The 24,842-nt window shown below is 54.6% G+C and overlaps 1 protein-coding gene across 1 annotated transcript in view; it reads right to left on the reverse strand.

The window, feature by feature from the left end:
• Positions 1–706: 706 nt before the first annotated feature.
• The window catches only part of C20H4orf50 (chromosome 20 C4orf50 homolog), a 50,917-nt gene continuing 26,781 nt past the window's right edge, over positions 707–24,842 (reverse strand). The window contains exons 7-12 of the mRNA XM_069496330.1: positions 20,580–20,747; positions 16,833–16,889; positions 15,302–15,484; positions 8,705–8,753; positions 7,111–7,232; positions 707–952 (exon numbers count right to left, since the gene is read on the reverse strand). Coding sequence (XP_069352431.1) covers positions 707–952; positions 7,111–7,232; positions 8,705–8,753; positions 15,302–15,484; positions 16,833–16,889; positions 20,580–20,747 — 825 coding nt within the window. The remainder of the gene's footprint in view (positions 953–7,110; positions 7,233–8,704; positions 8,754–15,301; positions 15,485–16,832; positions 16,890–20,579; positions 20,748–24,842) is intronic.

A 24,842-nucleotide genomic window follows, 5' to 3' on the forward strand; every position in this document is an offset into this window, starting at 1 on the left:
CCCGAGGTCCCCGGGGCAGGGACCAGCACTGACTCATCTCTTTCTGTCACACACCACACTGCCTGGCATATGGTGGATTGGGAGTGAATGGACTGATTAGAAAGTTCTGGTTGGTTTTAATGTTTCCAAATGTAAAATATATAATTTCTCAAACTAGGCATTTCATTTAAAATCTTTTAAAATATGGTAGGGGCCTCAGGGGAAGGAAAATAACTAAAATTCTCCGCGGCTGACCATGTTAGGAGCTCCTAGATCCGTCCTGGGCGCTCAGCCTGGGCACTGCCGACATCATCGCAGGAGGCCTCCTGTGCCACGTGGGACGTTCCGCAGCACCCCTGGCCTCTGCCCGCTGGGGGCCGGGAGCGGCATCTCAGTTGTGACAGCCAAAAATGTCTCCAGACCTGGCCACATTTTGCCGTGGGGGCTAAAACCGTGCCCAGTCTACTCGTTTAAAAGGTGTTGGTGCATTAAATATTTCCTTTGCTACCGTGACACTTGCCAAAGCCAAACTGCTCAGAATTTGCAAGCGCAGCGTCTCTCCCGAGCTCCGACGTCGGACACAAATCCCTAAGCCAAGGCAAAACCACTTGCCACTAAATGAGCGTTTTGATTGCTACCAATTTCTTAAAGCACTCTCCGAAGCTTCTGCTTCAAATATTTATGGGGTCTATGAAATGGCCCCGGAGAATGAGTGATCCTGTTAAATTTATAACTCCAGCGGTGATTTATTGACCTGGGAATGGCTGCGAATGCTTTGTCTAAGCTCTTGGTGAAACGCCAGGATCCTCCCCGGGCTCAGGAGCTCGGCGGGTGCTGCGGGGCCATCGGCTTGGAGGCCAGGGCAGGGCATTCCGCCTTTGTCTTGCAGCTGCTGTGCAGAGGGTCCTGGTTCCACAGTGACCGCCGCCAGGCGCAGTCCAGGATCAAGCGTGGGCCCTGACGGCAGGGGAAGCTGCAGGCAAGAGGACAAGGAAATTGTTTCTGCTCGTACATGCTTATAAAAGCTCTCTGATCACACGTTACCAGAGGAAGAGATGACAACGATCCTCACCATTTACTGAGCTCTTCCTGCGCCTGGCACCAAATGCTACTGGGACTCGCTTCCCTGCTACAGTTCACTGAGGCACACGCTGGCATCGCCGCGTTAGGGATGAGGAAACCGAGGCTGGGGCAGAGTAAGGCTCTCTCGCCATGCCGCCCGGCAGGCACCTGAGAGTGCCATCCCTGGTGGGTGTCCCTGTAGAGCGGGTGTCCTCCACACCCAGTGACAAGAGAAAATGACCTTCCCTTTAAAGGAGAACTACTGGTTGCCGGCCTCGCGCCCAGCGCTTCCCAGGGCTGTCCCTCAGTGCTGTTTCACTGGTATCACTCGGTTCTCCCGGAGCTGTCATCTGGCCACTTTACAGATAAGGAAACAGTTAAAATCGCAGACTCTAAATACTGTGACTAACTTTACGTAGCTCTGAAGTGGCTGGCTCGGCGTTCGAACCCAAGCCCCTCTGATTTCCAATCCACTCTCTCTCTGTCTACTTCGCCAGCCACTGTCACACACTGTTGTCCCTTCATCCTCAGCTCACGCCCACTAAGCACCCTTCCTGAAAACAGCACTCTGCTCCTCGCTCAGTGACGACTGAGTCCCTCCTGTGCCTTTTCTCCCTCCCCTCCGGGGTGTGGCTGGGGTGACCGTGCTTCGCCAGGATGGAATGGAACAAACCTCTCCGCCACCCCCAGCAGTTCCACGCACAGCGCCATCTGCCCCATCAGTGGCAGCCGGCGGGGAAGGAGGCGGGACAGCAGAGGAGGGGACGCAGTGACCCCTGGGCACCTCCCCGTGTGCCAAGCCCGCCCCGTCCCTGCCCGCAAGGAGCTGGCGGTGTGGTGGGAGCTGCGGGCACGAGCACACAGCACTGCAGAGCGAGCGGGACGAGGGGCCCGCACAGGTGCTGGCGGCCGGGAGGGAAGTGCGGGCCGCACACTGGGGGGCCAGGACCGCCAGGAGGAGGGGTCTGCCGTGTGTTAAAAACTGAAGGTCATTCCGGGCAGATTACAGAATGCAAATACCAACTTCAGAAGTCTGGGCTTTATTTGGTAATAGTAATAATAGTTTAAACCATATGAAACTACTGGTTTTCAAGGAAAAGGCAGTAGAAATTGGTGATTTCATGTGGCTGGCCTGTGACAGTGGGCACTTACTGAGCTCTCGTGAGGTGACGCATTGTTCTGAGCACTGTGCCTGTACTGATTCATTTAACCTTTACAAAATGTCAACGAGGTAAGAACTATTCTTATTCTTCATTATCCCCTTGTGCACATGAAGAAACAGAAGCCCAGGGAGGTCAAGGGACTTGCCCAAGGCACAAAGCAAACAGGAGGCTGAGCCGACATGTGAAGCCAGGCCACGTGGCTCCCGTGCCTGCGCGGTTGTCCCCTTAGTCGGCTGCTGAGGGTGGGACGCGGCGCTGGGCTCACGCAGGGAGTGCTCGGATCAGGCATAGGCTACGCGGGCTAAGCATTCTTCAGGCACTAGAGGGGTCCCAGCCTTGCAGGATACTTTGGTGTATTCTTAGGCTCCCCTCCCCCTTTTCCTGTAAGCTCATCCATACAGTAATGTAGCTGTGACACGTGACAAATTTAGTTACTGCCCTTCAGATCTCCATGACCTCATTCTGCCTGCAGGTCGCTAATCCCCTAGTGTGGTTATTTAACAAGTTCACCTTCATCACGGGAAGCTCTTCCTCAGCCCAGCCCAGATACGTGGCTTGCAGCCTGCGTGTGCCCAGCCCAGATACGTGGCTTGCAGCCTGCGTGTGCCCAGCCCAGATACGCGGCTTTGCAGCCTGCGTGTGCCCAGCCCAGATACGCGGCTTTGCAGCCTGTGTGTGCCCAGCCCAGATACACGGCTTTGCAGCCTGTGTGTGCCCAGCCCAGATACGCGGCTTTGCAGCCTGCGTGTGCCCAGCCCAGATACGCGGCTTTGCAGCCTGTGTGTGCCCAGCCCAGATACGCGGCTTTGCAACCTGCGTGTGCCCAGCCCAGATACGCGGCTTTGCAGCCTGTGTGTGCCCAGCCCAGATACGCGGCTTTGCAGCCTGCGTGTGCCCAGCCCAGATACGCGGCTTTGCAGCCTGTGTGTGCCCAGCCCAGATACACGGCTTTGCAACCTGCGTGTGCCCAGCCCAGATACGCGGCTTTGCAGCCTGCGTGTGCCCAGCCCAGATACGCGGCTTTGCAGCCTGCGTGTGCCCAGCCCAGATACACGGCTTTGCAACCTGCGTGTGCCCAGCCCAGATACACGGCTTTGCAGCCTGCGTGTGCCCAGCCCAGATACGCGGCTTTGCAGCCTGCGTGTGCCCAGCCCAGATACGCGGCTTTGCAACCTGCGTGTGCCCAGCCCAGATACACGGCTTTGCAACCTGCGTGTGCCCAGCCCAGATACACGGCTTTGCAGCCTGCGTGTGCCCAGCCCAGATACGCGGCTTTGCAGCCTGCGTGTGCCCAGCCCAGATACGCGGCTTTGCAACCTGCGTGTGCCCAGCCCAGATACACGGCTTTGCAACCTGCGTGTGCCCAGCCCAGATACACGGCTTTGCAGCCTGCGTGTGCCCAGCCCAGATACGCGGCTTTGCAGCCTGCGTGTGCCCAGCCCAGATACGCGGCTTTGCAACCTGCGTGTGCCCAGCCCAGATACACGGCTTTGCAACCTGCGTGTGCCCAGCCCAGATACACGGCTTTGCAGCCTGTGTGTGCCCAGCCCAGATACACGGCTTTGCAGCCTGCGTGTGCTCAGCCCAGATACGTGGCTTTGCAGCCTGCGTGTGCCCAGCCCAGATACGCGGCTTTGCAGCCTGCATATGCCCAGCCCAGATACGTGGTTTGCAACCTGCGTGTGCCCAGCCCAGATACGTGGCTTTGCAGCCTGCATATGCCCAGCCCAGATACGTGGCTTTGCAGCCTGCGTGTGCCCAGCCCAGATACACGGCTTTGCAGCCTGCGTGTGCCCAGCCCAGATACGTGGCTTGCAGCCTGTGTGTGCCCAGCCCAGATACGCGGCTTTGCAACCTGCGTGTGCCCAGCCCAGATACGCGGCTTTGCAGCCTGTGTGTGCCCAGCCCAGATACACGGCTTTGCAACCTGCGTGTGCCCAGCCCAGATACGCGGCTTTGCAGCCTGCGTGTGCCCAGCCCAGATACGTGGCTTTGCAGCCTGCATATGCCCAGCCCAGATACGTGGCTTTGCAGCCTGCGTGTGCCCAGCCCAGATACGCGGCTTTGCAGCCTGCATATGCCCAGCCCAGATACGTGGTTTGCAACCTGCGTGTGCCCAGCCCAGATACGTGGCTTTGCAGCCTGCATATGCCCAGCCCAGATACGTGGCTTTGCAGCCTGCATATGCCCAGCCCAGATACGTGGTTTGCAACCTGCGTGTGCCCAGCCCAGATACGCGGCTTTGCAGCCTGCATATGCCCAGCCCAGATACGTGGTTTGCAACCTGCGTGTGCCCAGCCCAGATACGCGGCTTTGCAGCCTGCATATGCCCAGCCCAGATACGTGGTTTGCAACCTGCGTGTGCCCAGCCCAGATACGTGGCTTGCAGCCTGCGTGTGCCCAGCCCAGATACGTGGCTTGCAGCCTGCGTGTGCCCAGCCCAGATACGTGGCTTTGCAACCTGCGTGTGCCCAGCCCAGATACGTGGCTTGCAGCCTGCGTGTGCCCAGCCCAGATACGTGGCTTGCAGCCTGCGTGTGCCCAGCCCAGATACGCGGCTTGCAGCCTGCGTGTGCCCAGCCCAGATACGCGGCTTGCAGCCTGCGTGTGCCCAGCCCAGATATGTGGCTTTCCAGCCTGCGTGTGCCCAGCCCAGATACGCGGCTTGCAGCCTGCGTGTGCCCAGCCCAGATACGCGGCTTGCAGCCTGCGTGTGCCCAGCCCAGATACGCGGCTTGCAGCCTGCGTGTGCCCAGCCCAGATACGCGGCTTGCAGCCTGCGTGTGCCCAGCCCAGATACACAGCTTGCAGCCTGCGTGTGCCCAGCCCAGATACGCGGCTTGCAGCCTGCGTGTGCCCAGGGCAGGGAGCTCTGCCCCCAGGTGCCCACAACAACTGAACAGAGCCAAGACCGTGGGTGAAAAGGCAGCAGCACTGGGGACCGGGACGAGAAGCCGCGTGACCTTCTAGATTTCAGTGAGCTCGAGCACCCTCGTCCCACTAACTATTCACCCAGCAGGTGTTTGGGGACAGTCTTACTAAGGGGCTAACAAGAAAAATAAATTTTCTACTGGCAGGCATTTAGAGTGGCACAAACTCTGTTCCTAAGTTTCATAACAAGAATATCTCTCCTACAGAGATGTTTACCTAGCAATTAAAAGAAGCTGAGCAAATAAAAGAAGGTAAAGTAACGTTAAAATTTACTGTCTGTAAAAGGTTTTTTGGGGGTATTGCTTAAACAGCCTTGAAAAAGTTCTTGAGCGGACGGTAGGAGTGTGAACTTTCCTCGCTTCCTCAAGAAGAGACAGCACCGGATGTCTCCCGTTATGAGGAAGAAAGAAGAAATTAATTTCTGTTATCAACCTGCCCCATGAGGAACAGGAAAAGCCAACACAGCAGTGTCTCACCGTCTTTTACTAACTGGGCTGCAGCCATATGTGCCCCCAGCCTGCCCTAATGAATAGTCACAGTCGTCTGGCGTCAGGGCGACACCTCTCTCTGCTGCTGGCACTGCGCCCTCTCTCTCCTCGGGCAGAGAGGAAGTCGACTTTGCGTTTCTATCTATCCTCGACTTTGTCCGAGAAATCTTTCTCACCTGCGTATGGACTTCACACCCTAAGACAAGGTCCCCTATGGGCCACGTGCTGTGTAAAGCAGTGGTCCCCAACCTTTTTGGCACCAGGGACTGGTTTCACGGAAGACAATGTTTCCACGGACAGGGCCAGGGATGGTTTCGGGGTGATTCAGGCTCATTACGTGCATTGTGCAGTCAGACCTCCCTGCTAGTGACAATCCGTAACTGCAGCCGCTCCCCAGCGCTGGCATCACCGCCTCAGCTCCACCTGAGACCCCCCGGCATCAGACTCTCATAAGGAGCACACCCTGGATCCCTCGCAGGCGCAGTTTACAGCAGGGTTTGCGCACCTATGAGAATCTAATGCCGCTGCCGATCTGACAGCAGGCGGAGCCCAGGCGGTGATGCAAGCGACGGGGAGCGGCTATAAGTACAGATGAAGCTTCGCTCGCTCGCTGCTCACCTGCTGCTGTGCAGCCAGTTCCCAACAGGCCACAGTCTGGTACCAGTCGCAGCCTGGGGGTAGGGGACCGTGGGTGTAAAGCATGCAAACAAAAATGGTAAAACTGACATTCTGTCATCTGTCTGTGGGACTCCAAAGCGCACGAGTAAAATCATTCTCTCTGGGAAGGGACAGGTGTGCTGCTCTGGCAGCGACCGATGAGAGCATTTTGGACCAAACCTGGGGTAAGTACAACTAGGAAAGCTGGGAAGATGTAATAAAACGTGTTTGAAACCATGTGACAGCGACCAAGCTGTGAGGACCTGTGGGACCAAAACTGAAAGCAAGAGAGAAGCCAAGAGAAGCCCAGGGTATGTGGCCCGCGCCCCACCTCGAGTCCGCGAAAGACGCAGCTGAGAGCTTGGGGCGCCGGGCGGGGGCCCGGAAACAGCACAGGCTCCCGTGCCGGGGAGTGGAGGGGTGAGACCGCCAGCCTCCTCCTCGGCCGGGACTCGCCTCCGAGCCCCCTGCTGTGAGGACTGCCCTGCTCGGAGCCAGGGGACATCCTCTCGGTGCGGACACTGCCCGGCAGGACCTCAGGCTGTCCCCAAGTTTCCACATGTGACGTCCAGCACTCACTACAACAGACCTATAACACGCGATTAGGCCACAAACAAAAATTAAAAATAGGTAATAGACAGAGGCTGAGAGGTGGCACCAGGTGTTGCGGGGTTGGTTACACTCTCTCTCTGGACCTGTGGTGGCTTTATGGGTGGGCGTCACTCGGATGGTTCGCTAACCTACACACTCGTGAGTCGTTCCCTTGTCGGTGTGTGGCACTTTCACTAAAAAAGTTTATTTAGGGAATTAGGTGACTGGTGTCCCCTCACCTGCAGAGAATCCAGTTGGGCTGTCTGTGCTGGCCACTCGGCCTGGGAAATAGGCCAGGACTCCGGACACAGTGGGCTTTGGAGGTCGCCGTCCACTCCAGGATTCAAGAGACGTTTCTGAGCTAGAAGAGAGAACTCTGGTCACGCCTCAACCCAGGAATCTATTCTAAAAGCCAACAAGTCTCTGAGCCTTGTGATGACCTGCCTCATTCCAGGCTGTTCCCCTGGTCGTGCCTAGGCCCCCGGGCTGCATGGTAGGGGCCCTCTCAGAGGCCTTTGACCTCTCCTGGCACCTCATCCACACCCCTCTCGTGGTGCCGTCGTGGTCGTGGGTGTCCTAGGAGCCCGCCTGCCCACCTTGCCTACCTGGCTGCGAGCGCTCAGCTCGCTCAGCACTCGCAGCCGAGTTCTGCTGTCAGCCCTGCGACCCCCCGGGATCCTACGCGTGGCCGCCTCCAGAAACGGGGAGCGCATGCATTAGCCCCGCCAGTCTGAAAGGGGGGGCTGAGCCCACAGAAGGGAGGGGCTTGCCTGAGGGCACAGAGAAAATGAGCGCAGCAGCAGCCCAGCTAGACTGCCCGCCTGCCCCGCTGTGAAAGCGGTGCGGGGTCAGGCTGCGGGGGTGGAAGGGCAGGCCCACCCTGGCCAGGTGAAGATGGGGAGCAGGCCTCGCTTCTGGTGGCAACACCCGGCTGTGGGCCAGGTGCTGGACACTCCCCAGGAAAGTCATATTATCCTCCTTTTAAAATTAAGGGTCTGTGACGTTGATTAACTCATCTAAGATCACACAGCTGGCAAGAATGGAATCTAGTAATAAGAACCACCAGATGAACAGATCTCAAGAGCAGCTCCATCTTAAAGGTAACACCATCCGTAGTTTCCCCACATTTTTGTGAGCACCTGACATGAATACAACACGAAACAAATCCTTAGAAGCCTTGTCCCACCCCCACACTGACAATATAACTAACAAGGCCCAGGAAAATTCCATCTAGTTAGGTAGCAACTTAATTTTCTTAATAAAAAAGTAACAGAACACAAAATAACTCACTCACGTTCCCACCTTTCTGAGTAGCTGCAGTTAATATTTTTATGAATAGTTTATCTCCTAGCCTAGGTTGCTGCTCACCCACAGATGTGCATGTCTAGTTACATAATTGTAACCAGACGAAACAATCCCCATCTTGCCATTTTTTCACTTAGTAGAATATCATAATTTCCACGCTGTTGCATGGTGCTTATTAGCAATATTTCAGTGACCATATTATATTTCTTTGCTTATATGAGTTAATTACAATATGTACTGAGGCTTTTCCACACCCACTGGCATGAATACACCTGTCCACAGAGCTTTTCCACACACAGGATTATTTACTTAGGATGAGCTTCCGGGAGGGAGACCTCAGGGATGAGGAATTTGAACATTGTTGGATTTTTCCAAGGTGCTCTCCTTAGGCTGTGGAAAGAGCAGGCAGGGCCACAGAAGGAAGGGGGCGGGAAAGCGGGTCCTTTTGCCTTGAACAGCGAGCGCGTGGCCGCGCCGGCCTGGGCCCCCCTGCGCACACGGACCCTCCTAATTGAAAGTCACACTGACCTCTCAGCACCACGGGCGTCTCAGACTCGATGTCCAGGCGGTGGCTTGTCTGGAAGAGAAGACATCTCAGCAGTTATTCTGCGTGGCCCGGGAGAGGAGCCTCGTGCAGAGACTGAAACTGGGCCGGCAGGGCCACCGCCCCCTCCCAGAACTGCCCTGTGCTCGGGTGGGCTCTGCCCGCGCGTGAGGCTGTGGACGGGCCCCCGTCTCTGTCCGCTACTCTCGAAGGGGACCAGGATTTGCGTTTGCTCTTGGGGAGCACAGGCCCGGGAACTTGATCCCACTTCCTTTACTCACATTAAATCTCCAAGCAGAGATGGTAATAAACGTGTTTTAGAAACCTCTGTTAAAGGAAATATTTTTTAAAAAATGAGGGCATCTGGTGGTCTTATGTCTCCCCTGCAGCCCTTGATCCAGTCACCCAGGAATTCCGGTCAGGCTGGACCCCACATCGGCCATCTGCGTCTCCACCCGAATCAGGTCCTCCTCGCCCACCAGAGCCCAGGGGCCGAGAGGGGTGAGGTGGCAGTGGCCACTTGACTGGCCAGCCCAGCGGCCCCCACATGGCTGAATGAAGTGACTGGTGGGTCCTTGAGGCCATTAGAGTCAACTCCAGACCAGCAGCCTGGGTCTCCCTCCTCTCGGGTGTTTCCAGTGGGGCAGGAGCCTGTGTGCGGTGCCACTGTGACATCTCTGCCCTCCCCAGTGCTGACACCCTGGCCAGGTGCGTCCTCCAGGCATTTGCATAGGCCACTCTGCCTCTCTCTCTGTCTCTGGTCAACTTCTAGGTGCATGTCAGGACCCAACTCGCATGCCCCCTCCTCTGTGAAGCCTTCCCTGATGCTCCCGGGCAGAGTTCAGCCACCTGCCTCTCACACAGCCCCTACTGTGCTGCTCTGTGACAGCTGGCTTGGTGACGGTCCCCTCCAGTAAGGATTGGCTGTACCCAGGAGCATGGGTGAGAGATCAACGGCCTTCTGGTAATAACCGGCCACAGCAGCACTTTGCGGAGCCCTCCGTCCCAGGCCCAGCGCCTCCTCCCACACCGCGCACACAGCGCTGCCCTCCATCAGCCACCGGCTCTGCATCCGCAGGCGCCGTGAACTTGCGCACCCCACGCCTTTGCACGCGCAGGCCTGACAGCTTATCCTTACGCTGCTACACCCGCGGCGGCGTGGACGGCCTGCACTGGATCCCCGCCGGGAAATGTTTTCCCAGCCTCTCCCCTCCCTGCTCTCGCCCGAGCACTGCCCCTGGGCTTCCTCGGCGGGCGGAGCCCCTTCGGCACGAGCACGAGGTTTCGTTCACCTTCGTGTCCACGGAGTAGCCGCACACACGGAACTGACCTATGGGTGGCACTGTGCTCAGCATGTGTGACGGTGCGTGGGTCCCCGCCTGCCCCCAGCCCCTCATCTGTCTGCCTGGAGCGGCTCCGGAGCCAGGAATTCTCGGGTTGAATCCTGGCTCTGCCGCCCGCTGAAGTCAGGTGAGCTCTCGGAGCCTCAGCCTGTCCATCTGCAGAACACACATGCAGTTCCAACATGTTCCTCTGAGGAAGGAAATGACAAGGGATGCCTCCTAGACACAGAGCGGGGGACAGGCAAGGGCTGGCCCTGCCCTTCCCGGAGCCCTGCCTCTCTCCCCAGGTAAACATTTGGGGAAATGGTCTAAGTTTCAAAAAAGGCAAGAGCTAAAGAGAAAATTGCCTGGATCTTCGGTGGCGCAGGCTTGGGGGTTGCTGATTTAATGAATTAGGGGAGTTCACGGCTTTGAGGGACAGTTCTTCAATCACCTGAGGCTCACTGCTCCTCCTTCAGACCGGATTCCATTTCTGAAGCCCATTTGCAGAGCTCTAATGCCCAGAGGAAAGCAGGAGGTGGGGGAGGAGACGGCAGAGCGAGAGGAGGTAAAATTAGCAGCTTCCTTACTGGGTCACCGGCACTGTGCGGTCCAGACTCCACGGCTGGTGCGGCCGAGGCCCTGACTCCACCCAGGGGGCGGAACTGGAGTTTTGCTTGAAGGTGCCCCGAACCTTGTGGATGCCTGTGTGTGACAGGTGCCACGCCACGCATTTGACACGGGCTCTATTCAAACCTCACAGAGCCCCACGGGACAGGTGGCCTAGAGCAGGGAAGGGCAAGGACCAAGCTCACGAGGCAGGTAATTATGTACATCAGGGTGTCCTTGTCTGCAAGTGACTCTCCATTCATGGAGAGAGGACAGTAAACCTCACATCCCAGGAGGTCAGAAGGCTCAGGAGGTCTCGGACCTCCCGTTTGTGGAGTGGACCCTAGGCCAGGCCAGGAGAGCGAGCTGCCACACTGCCCAGTGCCACGTCTCAGGTGAGCCCCGGCACCCCTTCCCTCCTCCTCTGGCACCTGAGCACCTGCCCCCAGGTCTCGGGGGCAGAGGCTGACGGGACTGAAAGCCCCTTGTTCCTGGCTTGGGGACGCCAGCAGCCCAGGTCCAGGCAAAAGCCAGAGAAGACAGGTCTTCTGGGACTGGAGGGGAGAGGACTGGAGAGGAAGTTAAAGGGAACCTGGGAATGTGTCCTGAGCCCTCCACTCAAGGCAGGTTTGGGGGACAAGGGGAATCAAGAACCCCCAGAGAGGTTCCAGGAATCCAAGAGCAGAGAGAGCCTGTCCTCCCCTTGTGCCCATCTCCAGCTAACGCCAGGGAGGCGGCAGGACCCCTGTGTCCCCAGCCGAAGGCAGGGTAGGGAGCTGGCCAAGCTGACCTCGTGGACTCCTCCCGCCTCACCCCTAGAACAGACACCTGAGCTGGAAAGAAACAGCAGCGCTCAGGAAGGAAGCCAGGTGGATGCAAGTGTGACCTGTGGACACTGGTGACCCTCATGGTGCACCAGCAGATGCCAGCACAGATGGCGGCCTGAGGACCACGTGTTGGGGGCCCAAGTGACTGAAGCTCAATTTCCACCACCCACCCAAACCAGGGTGAGAAAAGAAAATTGAAAGATAAAGACTGAGCGGAGTGCAGTGATGAGAGGCGGTCACCGAGCCGACCACCTGGCCACGGTGTGAGCACCAGGCCACACCTCCTCCTCCCAAAAGGGCGGAGTCGAGAAGGACCGGCTCCCCGGCCCAGCCCCCCGGCCCAGCCACCACCCCTCGGCCAGCCCGGGACTGCTCCGAGGCTCAGCCTCCCCCTCGAAGTGGGGTGCTGGGAGAATGAACGAATCCTTGGACAGTGCGAGGGGGAAGGGCAGTCTTGGCTGTCGTAGCTTGGAGTGGATGAATGGAGCAGCCTGTCCGGGCGGGACCCCAGCCCAGCCTATAGCCACCCACTCCCAGATGTCTGTGGTTACTGTGAGCCCCACCCCAGGGCAGGGGCCAGAGAATGGGAGTGACTCAGGGCACTGCAGGTACCCTGGGGTCCAGACCCTTCAAGGATGTTTCCGGAAGGTACCCCAGCCCTCCACCACCTGGATTCAGGGGTCCCAGAACCCACCGCTCTCTGATCTGGCACATCCCAGCCCAAGCCCATCAGAGTCTCCCCAGCCGGCCGGGCAGCCCTCCCGGGCTCCGAGCCAGAGCCCGCAGGCCGCCATCGGGGTTCCATCTGTGTTCTCTGAAACCAGAGCTGTTGCCCATAAAACAGGAGCTCTGGACCCGCTTCCTGCTCAGCTGCCAGCGGGAGGAGCTGCCGCCACCCGCAGGGGGAATCGGTGCTCCTGCCGGGCTCTGCCCAGCTGCCTGGGCCCGGCCTCGCCTGCTGTTGAAACAGAGGCTCTGCGCCCCCGGCCCCTCCTCGGCTGCGGCTCAGGGGAGCCCACGCCTGCTGGATCCGTCATCCTGAAGCCCCTCCAATCCTGCTCCTCAGTAACTACAGAAGAGTGCAACCCCCCTGTGGGTGGACAAGTGCCCGTGACCTCCCATCCAGCCTGGCCTCCCGCTGTGCCTGCCCCAGGGACCCCGCACCAGCCTTAGGGCCACCTGTGGCCTTCTAGGTCCTTAAGTGCGGCCTTTTGACTGAATCCAAATTTTACAGAACAAATTCTTTTATTATTAATAAAAGGGGTGCAGCAGAGAAAGATGAAGCTTTTCTCGCCTCCTTTGGTGCTTAAAAAGAAACAATCTTGAAATTGAAAGGCCGCAGGTTCCCCACCCATGAAGGACCTGCTTTCCTGCCAACTGCCCACACACGACCAGGTTCTTACCCCGTCCCAGGTGCTTGACAAGGTATCTCATTCAGGCTTCATAATTCTGCCAAGCAGGTTGTCCTATTCCCATTTTACAGATGAGAAAACTGAGAAACTGAGGCTCAAAGAAATTCAAGGTGTTGTCTGAGCCTCTGTTTCCCACATGACGCTTACTAAGACGTGCAGCGATTTCCTTTCCTGGGCTGCTGCAGGTTTTGGCCTGTCCGGCTCGCCACTCCCCACAGTGCCCCGCGCCACGCCTGACCCGTGGCAGTGGGTGCCCAATAAGTATTTGTGGCATGACGTGGCAGAGCCGGGTTTTTGTGGTTTGCGCAGGGAACCAGGCACTGCCACCCAGATGGTGAAAATAGGGGTGTCCTCTGAGAGCTGAGATGTTCTCTGACAGGAGAGTTACAAATAATGCAAAATGGGTCAGGCAGATTCAAAGTCAGCTGTAAAGCAGGGAGCGGATGCCAAGCCCAGTCAAGACTAAAGCCTGAAGCGGCCACATTCTGAATGGAGACGGTCCCTCAGCGGGCTGGTCAGCCTGGGCGTTCAGAATGGCTGTGGCCTTTCCAAGGTCTGGCAGGGACACCCTGGTCTGAGGGGAGCCATGTCCACACCAGAGGCACTTTCTTACAGGACACTATTAACTCTCCCTGTTCCCATTCTAGGCTCCCAAGTGACCTTCTGATTATAAATGTTCATTGACTAACAAATGAAGACAGGAATGAATGAATTTGACTTTCCAAATAACTTGACTGTGGGGAGAGAATATGCTGACAATTTTTCACCCCTCCATCTGATACTTCAGCCTGCACAGGAATTCTATTTCTCATAGGAAATTAATAAATTAGTTTTCTGGTTTATACATCAGTCTCTGTGAGTTTGGTTATTGTAAGGCAGCCTGTTCAACCCCAGTAACATTTCAGTTCTAGTTTTGGAGGCTTCAAGACCATGGAGCAGCTTTTGGAAAGTGAGCCCCTCACTGCTAGGATCCCCCCTGAACAGCCAGCCAGTTGGCCCTCCAGGGTAACACTGGCTGCATCTGACACTTCCCTGGAACTTTGCTTTCACTCCTGCCTCACTTAACACATAGTTCCTGGGCCCTGAGTGCATCCCAGGGACGTTCCAGGCATTTCAATAAGACTGTACTAGCTTTTCTTGTCCCTCCTCCAGCTCTGAAGGAGGCTTGACCCCCTCAGGCCAAGAGAAGAGCACTGGCTTGGGAGCGTGGGGCTCTGGCTCTGGACCTAGCCGAGACGTGGCCCTCAGCAGGCCACTTGGCCTCCAGGCCTCCGTCTCCTTGGCTGTGCGGCGATTTGGACCAGAGGCCACCTGAGGCTCTCTGGAGGCTGTGGGGGGAGGAAGGGACAGAGGAGGCTGGCCTTGCAGAGACCAGGCTGGGGAGGGCTGAAGGGAGCCCGGCCCTGGCGCGCAGTGGCTGACAGCACGCCCTGCACGCACAGCCCCGCGGGGAGCGTGGAAAACAGCTCAGTCTGGGATTACCGCGGGGGCTCAGCTCGCCCTCGCACCGTAAGGAGCCGGGAGAGCCTGGCGGGGGCATTGCTGGCTTGTCCCCGGGAGTGGGCCGCGTGCACAGGTGTGGGCAGCCGCAGCCGAGCGCCCGCGGGTGCCTGAGCACTGCCGTCCCAGCACGCCTTTGCCTGACCCCGGTCTGGAGCGCTCATCACCCGGCACTGCCCGTGTGACCTTGAGCACATCTCCTCACCGCTCTGGCCTCAGTTTCCTCTTATGCTAAACATTAGGAGAGGGGTCTCATTCATTCAACAAACATTCTCTGAGCAGCTTCTCCCAGAGCCAGGCACTGGGAGACAGACGTGACCGGGGGCGGTCTGGACCACTGGGAGACAGATGTGACCGGGGGCGGTCTGGACCACTGGGAGAGATGCCACCAAGCTCCCACAACAGCGCAGGGAAATCCCTGGCATGTGCCTCGCACTCATGTCCACGTGCAGTGGAGCACGGAGGAGGGCGTGGCTAACTCTGCGGTCTGTGGGATTCGGAGCAGGCTGCCTGGCCGGGCCACGCCTGAACTGGGCCACGAAGGGTGGATGGGAGGCCCCGGGCGCCGGGCAGGCCAAGCAGCCCGCCAGAGGAAGCGGCAAGTGCAAAGGCCCAGGAGCACGTGGGGAGGAACTGAGTAGTGACACACCTGAGGATGCATGTGTGGCACTGGATTAAGATCACTGTTTGCGTCTGTCCCCTCCACCACCCTGTGAGCACTTTAAGGCTAAGGATTGCCAGAATCACCTTCCACGCCAGCCCCCAGCACAGGCGCTGGCACAGAGCGGCCGGGGAGTGCGGCGGGCAGCGTCCTCGGGCAGGGGGTGGGGCAGTTAGGTCGGGGGGCGGATGCAGCGATATGCCCACGGCCCCCACGGGAAGCAGGGACGGGGCTGCCTGTGGGACTGTACCTCTGGGACTCCCGAAGCCAGGAAGGTGGCCGCGTACTGGGCCAGCGCCGCGTCGTTCACGGTGTTCTGGGCCAGCTCGGAGAGCGGGAGATTCGCCGGCGCGTGCCTGTGCAGCTCCCGCAGCAGGTGCGTGATCAGCGCATTCCTCTGCTGGCACTTCCGGACCAGGGAGGCAATCTTGGCCTGAAAAGGTGGGGGTCGTGGGTGCAGGGCTCCTGGGGGCTGCACGGCCGAGCTGGGGCCCGGGGCTGGACGCGGGAGGGGCGACCAAGGCTCCCTGCTCACCATCCCCAGCTCAGCCTCAGCGGAGCGAAGCTGGCTCCCTGCAACGCCTCCCTCCACCCAGAAGCCAGAGCTGCTTTGAAAACAGGCGGCGCACACCCCTGGGGGCTCCCCACTGCCCTCCGCGGGGTCCCGGCTCAGGGGAGCAGGGGTCCCGAGCGTGGACTTGGGCCCCACCACTGGCCAGTCTGTGGCAGGCTGCTCTCCACACCTTGCCTGGCCCATCTGCACAATGGGCTTGTCGCGGCACCAGGGTAAAAGGCGATGGTGCGGGCACAGCCTGCAGCAGGTCGTGCTGCGTTCTCAGCTCACATTTATGCAGCGCTTTATCGTGCGTGAGGGATTACGGTCCTCGTTTAAACACACGGTGTGTACCGAGTGCTGAGAATCAGATGGAGGGGATGAAGGGGGTGGCAGCTCACGCTACAGCGTACTCGCCACTTGCCCGTCCACGACACCCACAGAGTCCGGCAGGAATTATGGTGATCTCTGTCTCACACACGCAAACTCGAGGCTCAGACAGACGTGGACTTCTGGGATGGGAAGTGACTTGGATTGAGTGGCTGATTTATCTGCTGAGGAAACTGAGGCCCCCGAGGGAGGCTGGTGGCTGGGGCCTGGGTAGAACTGTGTTCTGTGATGCTCAGCCCAGGGACTCTCCTCCCCTGTCCAGAGGCCAGGAAGAAAGCGCAGACCGTCTGGGCACGCCCAGGACCCCCTGTGAGAGCGTTCCATGGCTCGCTGGCACAGACAGCAAACCCTGGGGGTCAGCAGTGCCATTTCTGGGAATTCATCCTCAACATAAACTGTCTAGATACACGAGAAAACCTTTCTTAGGAAAAATGTGCATCATCATGTTTACATACAGCAATGCAAAAGGAGGGCGGGAGAGAGATGAACTTCAGCCCTGAGCAAAGGGATGGTGACGTTACGAACTGAGACATCTCATGCTTCACTCCAGCACGAGCCACAACAGTGTCACAGGCTGGCAACAGCGTGACGCGCCCTTCCAGGTTACACCACTGGGCAGGAAAAGCAGCACACGCAGGGGTGGTGGCTCATGGGAAAATACGCCGGAAGAAAATATCCGGCAATGACACATTCGTTTGGGCATTTGGGTGACTTTTGCCTCCTTCACTCTTCTTTCCTGTATTTTTATGCAAGAGCGACGGACCACATGCACAACGGGGAAAATACTGAACTGTTCTTTTGAAAGTGACATTTCACATTGATTTTATGAACATATTACCTTCAGAGGAGTCACGGCCAAGTGTGCCTCATGTTGCTTTCTCTGCAGTTCTTCCAGCTGAAATAGAAGCAGCTTTTTGATAATACTGCACCACCATTTCCCCCACCGGGGGCTGCCCGGGCGAGGCGGGCTCAGAGCGGCGGGCCCCTTGGCCTCCCTCTCTGCCTTCACAGACGCTCGGTGCTGGACAGGGTCACGGAGGAGGGACATTCTGAATACCTGGGAGCAAGCTCTGCCTGAGCGCACTCTCCAGGGCCGCTCCCAAACCTGCTCCCACGGGAAGGAGTCCTCCCCTGAGTCCTCATGCCCAGGGCCAGTTCTCTGGTCTGGTGTTCACCATGTGGGTTCTTGAGCCAGACACTGTGTGTCCTAATCCCAGCTCAGCCACACACAAGAGCTATGACCTTGTGCAAGGCACTTATTCTCTCTCTGCCTCAGTTTTCTCATCTACATAGTGGGGTAATATTAGTGTCTACCCAATGGTAAGAGTCATAGTGAGGGTTGGGTGAATCAATTCACGCACAGAGCTTAGAACAAGGCCTGCCATCTGTCAGTGCTCAATAAACTACTGTTACTATTTGGGGCAGGTTAAAGACAGGCACAGACTCTTTGGTGCTGGTCCAGGTGAGAGGTGGGTCGTGTGCCCTTCCCTTTAGCCTGGGCAGGCCTGAGGTGCTTTGACTAATAGGACACAACAGGAGAGACACTGGTGCCTTTCTGAGCCTGGTCTTGAAGAAGATTGGCAACTTCCACTTCTGGACTCTTCTCTCCTTGAGTTACCATTTAAGAAGTCCAAGCACCTGCTGGGGAGACACGTGGGGAGGCCCTGAGACAGCACAGAGAGGAAGGAAGGCACAGGTAAGTGCCACCTTTCTGCCACCCTGCAGAGGTGCCAGGCACATGGGTGAGGGTGCCTTGGACCTTCCAGCGTAGCCCAGCATCCAGGTGAATGTCACTGAGTGACCACCACTGATGCCTTGGGTATCAGAACTGCCCAGCCGAGTCCTGTCTGAATTCCTGACCCATAGATATAAAAAATGGCAGTTGTATGAGTTCTTCTCCTTCAATCTCTTGTTCCCTCTGTAGTAAGCTAAAAAAAAAAAAAAGCCACATAAATAAATGTTCTTCTTTCTAGAACCCTAACCTCTTCTGAGCTCCAATATTTTTTCAACCCCACATACACATATGAATCAGAATGTGTGTGTACACATGTGAAATTATACTACACAAAATGTTTTGCATTTTGTTTCATCATTTAATTGAAAATCTTGGTGTTATTTCCATATCAACACATACAAACTGACCTCACTCTTTTAAAATCTTGCCTATTATTTTATCATGAGGCTGAAACATAATTTATTTAACCAATTCTTTGTTTATGGAAACGTATATTGCTTCCATTTCTTTGTCTTATTATACAAATAAGGCTTTGATGAACATTTCTATGAATCTGTTTTGGCATACTTGCTGAATGTATTCAAAGAGTAAAATTCCAGCTTCAGGTAGATTATCTTATATTCAAAAGGCACTCAGTAGTATTTGCAGGCTTATATTAAACACTCTCTCTGCTTCAGTTAAAAAAATAGCTCGAATATGTCACTGCAAAATGCATAGTGGGGCATTTGCAATTAAAAATGAATGGGGCCAGGCCTGTAATCCTAGCACTCTGGGAGGCCGAGGCAGGAGGATTGCTTCTTGAGCTCAGGAGTTTGAGACCAGCCTGAGCAAGAGCGAGACCCCATCTCTACAAAAAATAGAAAAATTAGCTGGGTGCAGTGGCCCACGCCTGTAGTCCCAGCTACTCTGGAGACCGAGGCAGGAGGATCGCTTGAGCCCAGGAGTTAGAGGTTGCAGTGAGCTGTGATAAGTCCACTGCACTGTAGCCCACATGACAGCGTGAGACCTTGTCTCTACAAAACACAAAAACAAACAAACAAAACAGAATGGGAAGAAAGTAAAAAGATGAGCCACAGAAGTGGAGAAAATATTTGCAAATCATATATCCACTAAGGGACTACTATCTAGAATATATAAGGAACTCCTACAACTCAATAATAAAAAGGCAAATAACCCAATTACAAAATGGGCAAAGAATCTAAACAGACATTTATTCAAAGACAGCATACAAATGACCAATAATCACATGAAAGATGCTCAACAGCATTGGCCATTAGGAAAGTACACATTAAAACCACAGTGAGACACCACTTCCTAGCTACTAGGATGCCGGTAATCAGAAAGACAGATCTGGGTGGTGAGGAGGGGCAGGGGTTAGGGCCCTCACGCACTGTTGGTGGGAAAGTAAAATGAAGTTAGCAGAGATACACTTTAAAGTAACTGCAATTAAAATGTCCAAGATTATACGAATTTCGTCAGAGAACTGGAAACTACAAAAAAAGAGAATCAAATGGAAATTGTAGATGTGCAAAATACACTAATTGAAATTAAGAACTAAAATAAGGAGATTAGAGCAGATTAGATTCATCCAAAGAATATTATTTAACTGAGAGAAAGATTAGAAGAAAATACCAAACTGAAAGGCAGAAAGAAAAAAGAATCAAGGTAATTAAAATAGACCTAAAAAGATACGGGCTACGGTAGAAAGGTCTGGCCTGTGTGTGACCGGAACTGCACTTCCGCAGGTCAGTGACAGACAAAGACCGTCTGCTCCTGCCTGAGTTGGCTGAGGACACAGTGAAGGGGACACCTTCATTTATTGCTGGTGGCTTGGACGTGGGTACCACGATTTTAGGAAGCAATTTTGCCATATGGGCTAAGAATCAACAATATTCCCACCCTTTGAACCAGTAATGCCAGTTCTCTGAATGGTTGTATATAAACAATTATACATAAGTTAACGGAAAAACTATAGACCCAACAACAGGAGAACAGTTAAGGAAACCACACCCACCCAGTAGGTTCCTACACAATAATAATGTCAAACAATCATGGACACGAAGGCTAAGCAGCCACAAGGACAAAAAAAGACCTAAAACTCTACGTAAAATGTGCTTTGATGATACAAAGAACGCATGGGCAAAGAATCGGAAATTACACCAAAATGCTGACGGTGTATTTTTCATCTATCAGCTTGTCAAAAATTATAACGTTTGGTGAAATTGATGGAAACAAGCTGTGGGCAACCAGGTACACTCACTTCTTCCTGGTGGGATTGTTGTTTGTGAGGGTTACTTGCCACTATCTTTCAAAGTTAATGAGGTACCTACCCCGGGACCCTGACTTCTCTTACCAAAATTTTACCCTTAGGTACGTAGCAGAAACATATGCCAAGACAGAGAGTTCACTGAAGCCTTGTTTTTAATGCAAAGAAACAAAACAATTTGAGCTTCCACAAAGAATTGGTTAAATAAGTTAAGGTTTGGCCTCATGGTGAAATAACATGCACAATTTTAAAGGAATGAGGTCCGTCTGTGTTGATATGGAAATATCACCAAGATGTTTAATTAAATGATGAAATCCAGATGCAGACTAGTGTGTGACACAGTTTCATATACTATGTGTTTCATATATGTGGATTTTTTTTAACAGAGTTTAGCTAGATGCAAGGATCACAAGCCCCTTTTTTTCTTTATTATACCATTCTATGCTTTAAAAATCTGGTAAACCCTGACAAGTTGCTGGTAATGGCCACTGAGACCTCTGCTGATGCTCATTTCTACTCTCGGCACTCCCCGAGATGTGGGGACACAGGGTCACCTGGGGGAAGGGACGGCTGGCCCGGCTGACCTTGCCCTTGAGCTCCTCCTGGACGAAGAGCGCCCGGTCCCGAGACGCCTGCAGCTCCCGGTGAGTGGCTGCCTGGTCCCTGAGCTGGCACTGCAGGGTCAGCACCTGGTGGTGGAGCCGCCGGGCGCGCAGCCTGGGGTCTTCCTCGGGAGCCTCTGCCTGGGAGCCCTGGAGCCGTGGAAAGCACAGGGCTCAGTGGAACGCTTAGGTCGCCTTCCACGCAATCTGCCTTAGCAAACACAAAGCTTACATTCCTGCCACAGTGAAACAATTTTAGAAAATAAGGTAACGGAAGTCGCCCCCAGTGCTACGATGCAGCAGAATCATTGTTACTGTCCACGCATTTCCCACACGGCCTTCCTCCCGGGCCCCACACGGCACCCATGTGGGGGGCTCTGGCTCGTCTCCTGACGGCTGCTGGGAGGCGGTGTCTAGGGATTCCAGAATAACAGCCCAGAGTATTGTTTTCAAAAATACGTGGCATGGGCTGACGTGCCAGGACCTGTTGTAATCGATGGCAGTCACTACTGTGCTGAAACACAGCATGGTGGATGAAACCGAATGTTCCAATCAAGTTATGGGACGTTTATTCCATAAATGCGTCATATGATAATATTTACATAAGACAGAGAGTACTGTGTTTCCCACAGGACTGAATCGGCACAAAACTGCCCACACTCTCCTTGGCTCTCACACGAGAGTAGCGGGTTTCATTTGGATTCCACAGGGAGCTCCTGGGGCAGGGGCGTGAGGGGGACAGGGGTGTGAGGGGGACAGGCTGGCAGCACTGTGGGAAGTGTGGAGGACACACAGATGCTACTGTCCCCAAATGGTGCTGGGGTCTAAGTTCTATTTTTTAATAACTTACATTGGTGCTCGCAAACATACACAGACACACACACAGACACATATTTTTCTATCTAGAAGTCAACACAATATATATTAATATCTTTTGTTTCCTGCTTTTCTCCCTTAACACCATCATAAACATTTTTCCCCATCACCAAATAACGCTGAAAACGCTGTCGCCCGTTCATGTGTGGCACTGCGTGGCCCAGCTGAACGCTCAGGTCATGCCAACATTTTGCTGCTGTGATTGGGACTCTGACAAAGACCCTTCACACAAATACGTGAACATAGCTCGTTTCTTTCTCCAAAACTGTCAGAGGGGGATTTTCTGGGTCAAAGGGCACGAGCATCTTTAAGCTCCTGATTGCACCGCTAAGGCCGCCATAGGAGGGACCAGCCCTGGTGACAGTCCCACCAGGGACGGTCAGCAGCCCAGAAGTTCTGGCAGGTCTCGAAGGCCTCCCCCGTGCTCGCGGTGGTCTACGTTTCGTTACAAGCAGCCACCTGGGGAGTTTCAAGGCCCATAAAGCTCTTCCGACCGGGTGGGAGCAGCTGGGAGGGTCCTGCGCTGTTCCGTCCGGGAAAAGCGGCGGGAGGAGGAACCAAAGTGACTCCGTCACTGCCTGGGCATCTCCCTTGTTAACAAAAAATGCGATTGCAGAATGGGATATATATTGCTTTAATTAACAGAAATTCACCCCGCGTGGCCTGGCATTCACAGGCCCCCCTATCAAGAACAGACGGGTGCTCCGAATGCTTCCAGAAAACCCGGCCCCAAGACTTCAAAACAACTTGGCTTTTCTGAGAAGTGTGACGCCTCCCCTGCCTCCCTCCTCTGGCAGTGACTGGAACAAGTGCTTTGTCCCATGGGTCCTACGACAGCATCCACAACACGTTCTAAGAAGAATGACAGTGCGGGTGGGGCCAGCCCGCCTGTCACATGGGACTGCCCCACGCAGCAGCCCTGTGGCTGCCCAGCGAGTCACTTGCTCCCTAGCGGACACTGAGCACATGCCCCAGCTGCATGCTACCCCCCCACTGGCAACAGTGATGAACACCGCCCTCCAGGAGCTCAGTCTGGTGGGGACAATGACACCGACACAGGCGATTCAGCACAGCCTGGGGAAGGGAAGCCAGGAGGCTGCGGAGCCTAAATGGGACACTGAGCCAGGGGCCCCACCCCGTGCAGTGGCAGCAAATGTACAACTGCTCTCCGGGTTGGGGGGTGCCCTACCAGTCTGCAGCATTTGCTGATTTCCGTGGTGTAAATTCTCCCACCACGACCAATCGCAAGCCAGTGACCACGATGGTGTCACTGAAGGCAGAGCTGGGAAGAAATGTACACGAGTCAACTCTGACACTCCTCTGCCCGGAACCCCAGTAGGGGTCTGGGGGCAGCATCCTGGAGGAGATGCCCCCAACAGGAGAACTAGAGGAGAAAGCTGGGGTGCAGGCACGGGCAGATGCAGGGTGTAGAGAATGGGGAGAGGCTGCAGCACGGGGTACGGGGGCTGGGTGCAAACAGCAACACTGAAGCTGCCGGGGGTCTCAGGGGCCAGAACCCTGCTCACTGCAGGGAGCCTGGGTTCCATCCCCTGTGCAGGAAGCAGCAGAAGGGCCTCAGGTCGGAGAGGAACACGAACAGGTTGTGACTTAGGATGACAGGAAGGGGCTGCTCCCTTTACCCTCTGCCACCTGTTTATCAAAAACCCATGGATTCCAACTCCCGTGTTTAACCCCAAATTTCCCTATCTAGAACCATCTCTTGGCTCTACAACCACAAATGCTTGACTGTTCTCCCTGAATCCATCTGGCCCGTTTTCCTCACAGCAGACAGTGATCTTTTTACAGTATAGGTTGGACCATGTTGTTCTGCTCAAAACCCTCTGGCGGCTTCCCACGGCATTTAGAAAAGATCAATAATGAGTCCATGGGGCCTTCTGTAACCTGCCTCATGACGATGTCTCCAACTTCATCTCACACCACCCCCTTCCTGCCTCTGTGGTCCAGCCACACCAGCCACACCAGCCACACCAGCCACTTTCGGCTTTTCAATGAGCCAGGCTCCTGCCTGCTGCAGGGCCTGGCCACGTGCTTTTCTCTCTGCCTGGAATGCAGTTCCTTGCTGCTCCTTTCTAACCTTGAAAGTCTCAGCTCAATATTCCTCTCCTCAGATTTCCCAGTTCCTGGTACTGGACAAACTATACAATCTGGGGAGAGTATATAAAAATAATTCTTTGCAGGCATTGGAAGATGACCGATGCAGGACTACAATCCTTGGGAAAATGAAAGCACAACAAGGCAAGCTCCACATCATCCCTGGATTTTTCTCTGAAACATTTTGGAAACCATAGTTTAGGAACCAGAGCCCAGGCTGAGAGTGGCAGTCCTGCTGGGTGGGGAAATAGAGGTTGGAGTTGAGGGATGCTGAGACAGCTGGGGTTTGTAGGACAAAGGAACAGGGAGGAGAGAGCTGTGGAGAAGGAATCCAAACACTGCTCTAGAAATGCCCACTGGGTCCCTGGCTGAATCATATGCTATGGGACAGAGTACAAGACCCTAAGCCTTGCAGAGACAGCGGCTGGGAGAGTAATTGCTGAAGAGATTTCAGAGGCCACATGCTGCTGAGAAGATGGCAGAGTTCTGGCCAGGCCAAAGTGGAGAGGCCTTGGTGAATGCTCTGGAACTGTGCAGGTAACACTGGAAGGCCATACCCTAGCCTAGGAGCAAGGAACACACTTTAGAAGTAATATCAAGCTCCAGGACTGGACAAAAATGACATAGACCTGCACAAGAAGATGATCTGCCGATCATTCAACTTCCTGCCAGAACAAAACCCACTCAACATTCTTTAGAGGAAGATAATGACCAGAAGTCTCCACAACAGAGCACATGTAATTTCCAACATAAAAAGTTTCAAAAATTACTAGACATATGAAGAAGCAGGAAAACATGACTATTCACCAACAAATAAAATAGTCAATAGAAGCAGGCAAAGAGATGATCCAAATACTGGCATTAGCAGAGAAGTCCTTCAAAATAACTGTGATACATATTTTATAAAACAAATGAAAAGATAAGCAAAATGGATAAAAAGATGGATATTTCAACAGAGAATCAGAATCTCTTTTAAAAAGAATAAAAAGGATATTCTATAACTGCAAAATACAATAAATGAAATTAGGAACACACTGGATGGATTTAAGAGAAGATGTGACATAGCAGAACACAGGATTCGTGAACTAAAAGATAGGTCAATAGAAAATCCAAACTGAAGCACTAAGAGGAAAAAATTAAAATAAATAGAATGGAGTTTTTGAAAGATGTGGGATATAGTAAAAGATCTGGATTTCTAGAAGGACAGGAGAGAAAAATAGGACAGAATAAAATATTCGAAGAAATAATAACCAAGAA

This window comes from Eulemur rufifrons, chromosome 20, assembly GCF_041146395.1.
Source record: "Eulemur rufifrons isolate Redbay chromosome 20, OSU_ERuf_1, whole genome shotgun sequence".
NCBI classification, from domain to species: domain Eukaryota; kingdom Metazoa; phylum Chordata; class Mammalia; order Primates; family Lemuridae; genus Eulemur; species Eulemur rufifrons.